We start from the raw sequence: 9865 nt of genomic DNA on the forward strand, positions 1-9865 counted from the left end.
AGCGCCGGCCGTAATCCCGCTCGGGAAGGGAGACCCTGGCGCTTGTCCAGAGCCAGCGGGACTCGCTGGCGGGAGAAACGTTAGAAGAAAACCACCATATTGGGCCTGGTTTGCCTGTTAAATTTGCTAATCCCGTAGCTTCCGTCGCTCCGTTTGCCCACACGGGTCTGGCGTGCGTGCCTTGGTTTGTTGTCATGGTTGGTGTTACGGGGAGAGCTCTGGGCTCCGGCTGTCTTTGGGTTTCGGGGGCTTTTTCTAACGCGGACGGACCTTTGAGGATCTGCTCGTTTTCAGGGGTGACAGCGCCTCGGGCCCACGAAGACCCGCGGGGCCCCGAGCGAATGAACTTTCTCGGTCAAGGTAGTTCCGCAGGCGCGAGGCACTGCAGGTGCATGCAGAGCACTGCCCAGATTAACCGAAGGAGCGGCCTAACTCTCCCCTTCCCGGCGTACCAGCAGGGCTCCGGGAAGAGCTGGGGCTCCCCTTGCGCCGTGCTTGCAAATCGGCAGAGGTGGTAGCCTCCGAGTATCGTTAGCAAGCTGAGGCCGAGGGGTTTGCTTGTTTTGGGGTTTTTTTTTAAAGACCGTTGAACTGAAGTCTCTGCTTTCTGTGCACAAAGAAATAACCGCAGAGTGTAATTTGCCCTTGATAGCGTTTTGATTGTGTTTTACGCTAAATAGCCTATGTACGTTTCACTGAAATCTGCCACCCGTGGACTCTCAAGAAACTGCTGCCGCAGTCTGCGGTTGTGTTGCTTTTTTCCATGCGCTGACACAGAATGTATCCTTTTTTAAAAGATTGAAAAGGCTAAACCTATAAAATGTGGAACTTTTGGTGCTACGTCTCTGCAGCAAAGATACTTAGCTACAGGAGATTTTGGTGGAAACCTTAACATATGGTAAGCACGGATATTATTCTTTCGAAGTTTTTTCATTTGATGTTGTAGGTGTCTGTCTGAACTGGTGTTTCTCTATGTGGCTGGCTTGTGTATAAAATGCTCTCTGCGCTGCATGTGGTTGGGACACAATCGTAAGCTTTGCTGACTACTGTATTGGAACACGCCTGCTTTGTAAAAACAACATGAATTCTGCAAAACGGTTTAATTCAGTGCTGTTTCACTTGCATCTTCTGTGTGAAGCTACAAAAACGCATTAAAGTTCTGCTAGGTCCTCTTCTGAAAAGGGGCGTTTGAACAGATGCACGAGTACAAGAAGTTGTGTTCAACCTAAATTTGATGCCTAGATTAAATACATATTTTTAATCTTGAAGTTTCAGATGTTTTTTCAGGTCCCTGAATAATTTGCATAATTCACTTGTGTAGGTAAATGGATTATCAAATACAGTTATAGGGTAAAAAAGCTTTTATTATTATTTTATTTCCCTTGCTAAGGAACTATTGGTTCTATTTTGTTGGAATAGCAAGGATGACGTGGATTAGTCACTAGTTGAAATTTAAAATAAAATTCTGAAGGATTCTTGAAGGATGAGAATCGGTGGGAAAGAACCGTGAGACCCACAGGTGGAAGCAGCTTTCATCTGAAGTTGAAGAGCAGTAGTCAGAGCTAGGTGGGGATCAGTGAATAAGGTCACTTTACTTACTGAAAGTAAAGCTAATGGGAGTATTTTGATCTGTAGCGTGATTCATTTTGAGCCCAACGTAAAAACTGGTTCTTAAGGGTTGCTGCGGTGAATCCCATATCTGCCTTTGCAAACAGGGAAGTCCAGAACTGAGCAAACACTTTCAGACCAGTCTAAAGCAGTAGCCAAAGAAGGAATCAAACAAAGACTCGTGGGTCTTAATGGTGACATCCATATTTTGTTCCCACTGTTAATCTGAGCTTCTATAATCTGTGCTCAAGTTTCCTCCCATTTTTATACAAAACCTGAGTGTCAAGGAAATTGCGATATTATCTGTTCTTTTCTTTCTTGCCTAGGAATTTAGAAGCTCCTGAAATACCAGTCTATTCTGTGAAAGGTCATAAGGAGATCATAAACAGTATAGATGGTGTAGGTGGCTTAGGAATTGGGGAAGGTGCACCAGAAATTGTGACTGGCAGTCGAGATGGTGAGTTAGTGAACTCTGAAAGTCTTTTCAGTTATTCTGAGAAAGCAGTCTGCAAGCTTTGATGGCAGGGCGCAGTCTGCCATCTGAACTAGTTACAAATCTGTTGCAACTAGTTCTTCATACGCTGTCTTTTGAATCTTGCTTGGGATAAATTTTCTCTAATTCTTTTAGAAGCTGTAGATAAGCGAAAGATGCTGTTGCCACTGAGCATGGGACAGAAGGAATGCAAAGCAGAATAAATGCAAAATATCAGCTAGAGAAAATATATCCTTAACAAATACTTTGGCTTTATTTCTGTTTATTTTTCTCTATCCGCTAAATGCAGTCTGGCTTTCTGGAATTGAAAGAGATGCTCCTGTGTTTTGAATGATCAGGCCTTCCCTGGGAAGATGAACGCCACGTGACAGTGTATCCGTAATACAAAATCCATTGTCCTTCTTTCACAGGAACTGTGAAGGTATGGGACCCGAGACAGAAAGATACTCCTGTCGCTAATATGGAACCTGTACAGGGGGAGAGCAAAAGAGACTGCTGGACAGTAGCATTTGGTAATTTATCAGATTATAACCGTTCCTTCCTCTAATATGACTGTGCTTTGACAATTATCAAAGTATTTCAGGATGTTATGGAATAGTTTATTTTGTATGGACCAATCAGTAGCAGGTTTTGCTTTTCAACATTGTCAAGTGTATGTGTTTTTCAAAAGAAGCCAATTTTGTGATGGCTGGGTTTTGGACTCATTCTCTTATCACTTTTGGTCAATCATTTCACAGATAAGCTGTGCAAGATTTATTTCTATGCCCAGGAATGTAAAAACAGTATATCCAGCTGCGTTGTCCTGAAGGAGCGTAAATGTTGCAGCGCACAAGGAACCAATCGCTGTTGTAGCGTCATTCCAACTGTCAAGCATTAAGGCATTAATTTAAGAGAAGATCCTTGAAGCTAAGAGCTGATTAAAGACAACAGAGATGCTTTGTTGTACTCTGTGTACTCTGCATTTTTCCTTTGGAGAGAATAAGCCGCTTGTATTCTACACAAGCTGGTATTTCTGGATTAGCTCCACTTTTGCCTCCAGAGGCAGGGAGTGAGTTTTACAAAATGCTAATACGTGCATGGATTTATAATAACAAAATTAATAGTAAGGAGAGGACATTTCCTGGCAAGTAGGTGCAACTGTAATGCTTATTGCTATTGATATCTTTGTCTTCTGCTTTGACGAACGGAGAAAAAAGTGGTCTCCGTATTTTCTTCAGTTTTCTTTTGAATTACTGAAGCTTGAGCCAAGGCCAGGTTCATCTTGAACTACGTGCTCTGGGCTAACTTCTTTCAGACACTGATGTACTTCCTTGATCCTGTCAGCTGAGAGGTTTTGGAGACAGGCTTCTGCGTCTGTCTAGTGATGGCCATGGTAACACGCAGGGCCTCCCTACGGGTCTTGTGTCTGGAGAAATGTCGTCTTGTCCTGCTAACATTTCACGCTTGAGAGGCTGGTTGAGGAACTGCTTTCTGCTGTGGTGCTGTCTGGGGAGCATGGTTTATAGCAGATGAAGATTTAGAGAAGGGATGTATTTGTATAGGTTTACAAGAACAGTGTGCAGTACTTAGTCTGTGTGGTTTAGGCAGTACTTGGCAGGGGGAATAAGAATTTTGTTCATGTTTTTAAAAGAAACAGACTGCCAGTTTTAAAGCCATATTTTCTATACCTTTCAGGTTTGAAAACCAGACTGTTCATTAAATCTTAATATCCCAATAGTAATATTTTTCTGGCATAAATGTAAGTTGAAATTGCAGGTTTAGGAGGGCTGAAATTTACAGACTAAAGAGGGGTTTTGTGTTCTGATTAATTATTTCTCTGTGTCCAGGCAATGCTTACAATCAAGAGGAACGTGTTGTATGTGCTGGATACGACAATGGGGACATTAAATTGTTTGACTTAAAAACCATGTCACTACGATGGGAGACCAACATTAAGAATGGGGTAAGGAAACCATAAAAGTATTTTTCATTCCAGCTGCTATGCAGGATGGAAAAATCAAAAGGACTCTGTCTACCAGAAATTTATCCAGAAGACATTTCTGCTGAGATTGTACCAAGGAATTGTTTTCTTTAAGTTCACCAAATAGTACCCCTCAAGTTCTTGGTCTGGATAGCATGGGGTATTTTTCAGTGGATTCATGTTTTCAGATGATTTTGTTATTTACAAATTGGTGATGTTGTCATTGTAAAAATACCCAATGATCAATATCTATTTACAAATCACAAAACCCTCATTTTTTTAGCAGTGGCTAAATTTCAAGGCTGAATGTGGTTTGTTTTGTTTTGGTTTTTTTTTTATATTTCCAGGTTTGCAGTGTGGAGTTTGACAGAAAAGATGTAAATATGAACAAGCTAGTGGCCACATCGCTTGAGGGAAAATTTCATGTTTTTGATATGAGAACTCAGCATCCAACCAAAGGTTTTGCTTCTGTTTCAGAGAAGGTATGGGGAGACAGAGAATTTCTTAATAAGAGACAAACTTTTTGAATATATGCTGTCAAAGTACTAGAGGTCTAAAACTACTGTCTTTGATAGGTAACAGATGCCCAGGTTACTGGGGCACAAGCTGTGCGGTAGCGTGGCTGGTGTGGCCCCAGGTGCAAGCAGTGAAGGGGCCCCTGTGCATGCAGCTGCCAGCACTCACCCAGGTTTCCTCCCTTTTATAACCTGATATTTGGGCTTCTCTGGTCTTTGGGTCCTGCTGCAGTTGCACCTCTGTGCACTCAGCTGTGCCCGTAGTCTGGGAGTCATGTTTACTGGAGGCCGTATTAAATTGTGATGAGCATGCAGATCCAAATCTTAAATATATCCCAAACCAAAGTGAGCCCTCTGCAAACACTTTTCATCCTGCAGTCACCAGACCTCATACGAGACATAGAAATTGTTATTTTTCTTCAGAACCAAACATTTTTGGATTGGGATATTCAGAGTGAGTGAAAGGATATATAGGAGAGACTTAGTGGCCTGGAGGCTGTTAAATGTGGAGAACTCTTATAACCTTTCATCTTCTACCTGTGACCACTGGATTGATTAGTTTAAGTTCTTTATAAAACAGTATTTTTATTTTTATTTTTATTTTTTAGTGAACAAAATCTGATAATTAGAGAAAAGGAACTTTTGTGGTGAAGTTCTCCAGGACTGTCTAAATTAGAAAAAGCTGAGTTTCAGCTTAATATCTTTAAATTACTATTTTCCATACCACCATTCAAAGCAGATAAGATGTTGGAAGTACTTTGATTAGATAACACAAAAGTATTTATTGAATTAGTGTTTGTAATAATCAAAATGTGAAAATTTCTTATCTTTCATTGCCTGCATTTAAGCTTTTCCTTTTGGACGTTTTCAGACAGATGGGCATTAAGTCAGAGTACGTGTGTTGGGGTCTTTCCCTAAGTGATTCCTTTTGCTATGTGATCTTGCTGTTCCCTGGCTGAGATTTAAATCTGAATTATAGATTGTTTGTTGTGTTTGCACGGTGTTTGTAGTATATTCCCTTCCAGTGATGATTTTAAGAGATGTCAGTCACTGAAAGTAATCTTGCGGTGACCGTGTCACCTAAGAGCCTGAGAATCCCGTAGTTCTAGAGCAGTTCCTAGAGACATGCTTATGCAGCTACTTTACCTCTCTTTAACCTTGCTCACACGGCCAGTCCCGAAGAAGCTGAAGTACTAGTGAGTGGTAGCCTTGGTAGGGCTGCTGTCTTATCCCTGAGGAAGAACGGGGTGCACTGGAGGCCTGACCTGGCTTCTCCTGCATGGGAACTGGCTGCTCCTGTGGCAGCAGGTCGCAAGGCTGGAGGAAGGGAAAGTACCTCAGGATGGATGTTCCAATATCACCATGAGAAGGCCAGGTTTTCTTCATACAAGTGACTGCCATTTAAGATTCTGCATCTTTTCTTGTGAAGCTTATCCATAACTGACTTCTGTACGATGCTGATTTTTTTTTTTTTTTTTTTGCTGGAGGAAGGGAAAGTACCTCAGGACGGATGTTCCAATATCACCATGAGAAGGCCAGGTTTTCTTCATACAAGTGACTGCCATTCCATTTAAGACATCTTTTCTTGTGAAGCTTATCCATAACTGACTTCTGTACGATGCTGATTTTTTTTTTTTTTTTTATGAGGCGCAAAAATCTACCATATGGCAGGTTCGGCACCTACCACAGAACAGAGATATATTTATGACAAGTGGAGGAGCTGGCAGCCTTCATCTCTGGAAATAGTAAGTGATCGCTCTCCAGCCTGCAACAGGGGGAATAAGAAACCAACCATTTATTGTTTTAAGAAAGAATCTTCCTGAAAATGATGAGTGGGGTCCTGCTTCCAACCTCAGAATATCTAGTTAAAATTATTGCTTACAAGTGCAGTAGAAAGGGTGATTTCAGTGTCAGTACTTGATCTGGAATGCTGAATTAATCCCTAAAAGAATGTGACAACAGCACAGGTGAATTTTGCCCTTGTCACTTTTCTTAACATAATCAAGATCCAATTATATCCTCGGTTAACAAGGTGATAAATGGAATTATTTCTTAAAATTCTCATATAGTAGCAGTTATGTCTGAGAAGAATATTGAAAGCCTGGACTTCTAATGATTCTTAAATTTACATCTCCTTACATTACATGGCAAAATAATTTAATCATCCTAAATGGAGTGAAGTAGGTTCATTAAGTTTCAGAGGGATAGCAGAGATGAGATTTTCTTGCCTGTGGCAAGAGCCAAACTTAAAAAATGAAGGGCTGTAGGAGAGAGGTGTCAGGATTCAAAACTTCCTGCCTCATTTTTTCTTTCATGAAATACTTACTAAGTATGCAGTGTGGATATAGCTGGATATGATTATTCATTATTTTTAAGACATTTATTTGCCTTATCTTGAGAACAGAGGAAACCCTTTTCTGTGTTGTTTTTAAAATAAAAAGGTTAATGTGTTTTTATCAGCAAATTCTAAGTGCGTGTTTTACTTTTCTTTACTTCTTGCCAGTGAGTACCCCGCTCAGCGCTCGAAGAAGGATTCTGAAGGAGCTGAGATGGGGGTGGCAGGTTCAGTCAGCCTCTTGCAGAATGTGACTCTGTCAACGCAGCCAATTTCTAGCCTAGACTGGAGCCCCGACAAAAAGGGACTGTGTGTTTGTGGTGCCTTTGACCAAACTGTGAGGGTGCTGATAGTTACGAAGCTTAACAAAGTTTGACAGGAAAACTAGAATTTCTGATGAGAAAGCAATATAGTTTGCAGTCTGTAAATATGGGAGGGAGAGCCCTCCTGTTTCTAATTTAATTTCTCCCTTATTAAAACTGGATTAAAGAAATAGGAACCAGATCTTTCTATTGAAAGTTCAGATACATGCAGTTAGAGTTGTTTGACTAAGTGTGCCGCAATGACTTGAAGTCACCTGGGCACAAAACTTCTACCTTCTAGAAATGTGAATTTACATTTAAAATAAAATGTGCCTTTGTGTTAACGCAACCTGTAATTTCAGAAATCACTTTAAATTGTTTGTGTTCAGTTTAATCACTGTGCAAATCTGTTCACGCTTTTTAAATGGTTTGGCTTTTTTATATATAGTATTGTCTGTATGCATTCATGCAATGGAAACTACCATATACTCCCTCACTGAAACTTTGTGTTATTGGATATATTAATTAGAATGTTTGTTAAAGTGACTTAGGATTCTTTAATACACTATAGAAGCTGTAATGAGTGCTGAAATATTCAGGTTTAATGGAGTAAGCTTTTTATTGACGATCGTATTGAAATTAAACTATTGAGCAAAATGCACTGTTTTATTATTTTAGTTTGGTTTCGTAACAAGTTTTTATGTTCTGTTGTTTTTATATCTGTTTGTAACTTGGTGTACTACAAATAAAATTATATGGAGTGTTGTCTTAATACGAACAAAGTATATTTTTCAAACCTCCAGAGATTTAGAGAAGGAATATACTTGTATAGGTTTACAAGAACAGTGAACAGTACTTAGATAAAACTTCACTCATTTTGCAGCAAAAGTCACTAAAACTTACCTCCATTGTGAAAAACTTTATAAGGTAGCCAAAGTACTGTCTCTTTTTTTTTTTTCTTTTAAACAGATTTTGTATTTCTTCAAAACCCAATGTGACAGAGTAGCTTTGTTACTGTAGTTTCACCTGAACTTCTCTTTGTAATTCCCCTTATCTCCAATGTGTTTCTCTTCTGATATTAGCAGTGTGTGCTGCTGCCAGTTCTTTTTAAGCAGGCACATCCAGTTACTGTCCTCTATTTGTGGATGTATGGCGGGGGCTTTCTTAATTTCAGTAAGCTTTAATGATTTTATTTGTCACTTCTTTGTCTGCTGTTAGCTTTCAGCTGACTTCTATGTGCATATGCAAGTTTCAGGTAAAAGTATTTAACTATTTCTGAAACCAGACTGCGATGGGAAAATGTCGGCTTTGTCCAGGTTAACAACCAAAATAAGCCCCTGTGTGGCCATTTGCAAAGAACCTCTGTTTTTTAAGGCTTCGGAATGAGGAATTGGTATCTGACAAATTCAGGTGAGTCGCCTGCACTGCCTCAAGCCTGACCTTCCAGGGGCTGCTCCTGAAAACTAGAGGCTGCTCTGCAGAGAGAGAGGTGCCAGGGCCTTATGTCTGTACTCGTCCTGCCACCGACTGGCGCCCAAGCAAGATGCAGGAGGAAGAGGAAGCAGCCAAATACTGAAGGTTAAGGTAGGGAAAGTGGGAAATGGGGGAAGCAGTGTGGAAGCCAGAGACTACTGAAAATAGAACGGGAAACTGGGTTGAAAGGAGAGGTGAGGAGCTGTAGCAGAAGGGCAACACTAAGGCTGCAAACCTGGCACTATGTGATGTCCTCGGGCTCAGACTTTTTGTCTGATCTAAGATTCCAGCTAAATACAAGCGAGATAGAATTGTCCCTGTTAACTCCTGGGTATGTTAATTGATTAAACCAGCTGAGGAAAAAGAGCAGGCACTTGTGGGTAGAAAAGGCTCGCAAGCTGTTAAACCTCAAACCTTGTGGAATGGAGAAATCATTAATGCTTTTGTAGCAGAGAGGGGCCAGCGGGAAAATTGCAATAGACCATAAACCCAATGTGTTTGTGGAAATCCATGGTTGTAGTAGGTCAGTGATCCTCAGCTCTAGCCTGCCTTCAAATTGAGTCTCTTGTATTGTGGGTTCAGCAAGGGCCAGCAGGGATGAAAGCGCAGTAACTGATAGTAACAAACGGAGGTATCTGAAACTGTGACAAAAGTTTACTTCCAGTAAAGCAGCCCTTAGGCTGCTTTTGACCAGTGGGAATCCGTCTCCCTGTGAAGGAGGCATCTTGCTCAGCGGCTTGGGACAGGGAAGGACCCCCAGTGTGGCCAGAACCATGGGGATGCCCTGGCAAGGAAGGTTCCCAGTGCTGTGGGCTGGCACCAGAGCTGCGAAGGCTGAGCCCAGAACTTCAAGATCCCTGACTGAGGGCTAATGAGGTCTGTCCATCTGTCAAAAGTGTGCTGTGCTAACCTCTGGTGCAGGTTTGGCTCTGGCTTGGCAAACAAATGGCAGGTTGTGTAGCATGTTAGATGTACGTAGGTCTGCAAGTGCTCTTTCAAGGGATGTAGGCTAAGTATTTGGTGGAAGGCAAAGATTTATGAGATACAGCTGTCTTCCCTAAGACTTGATGGTTTGCTTTCAAGTGTAATATTTAGTATATGATTTTTTTTTTTTGACACAAGTAATCCCATCTGCTTGTGTGCATAGCGTAATGCTGAGAGCATATTTAAATGTTGTCC

At 41.1% G+C, this 9865-nt stretch overlaps 1 protein-coding gene across 1 annotated transcript; it reads left to right on the forward strand.

Moving 5' to 3' along the window:
* The first annotated feature begins 194 nt into the window (after positions 1 to 194).
* Positions 195 to 7987, forward strand: WDR92 (WD repeat domain 92). The gene is made up of 9 exons (XM_009290949.1): positions 195 to 360; positions 681 to 745; positions 798 to 898; positions 1935 to 2065; positions 2512 to 2613; positions 3928 to 4043; positions 4409 to 4543; positions 6224 to 6321; positions 7080 to 7987. The coding sequence occupies exons 1-9, from the start codon at positions 195 to 197 to the stop codon at positions 7285 to 7287; spliced, it is 1122 nt and encodes a 373-aa protein (XP_009289224.1). The 3' UTR covers positions 7288 to 7987.
* Positions 7988 to 9865: the final 1878 nt, after the last annotated feature.

The sequence above is a fragment of the Aptenodytes forsteri genome, unplaced genomic scaffold (assembly GCF_000699145.1).
Source record: "Aptenodytes forsteri isolate BGI_AS27 unplaced genomic scaffold, ASM69914v1 Scaffold346, whole genome shotgun sequence".
NCBI lineage: Eukaryota > Metazoa > Chordata > Aves > Sphenisciformes > Spheniscidae > Aptenodytes > Aptenodytes forsteri.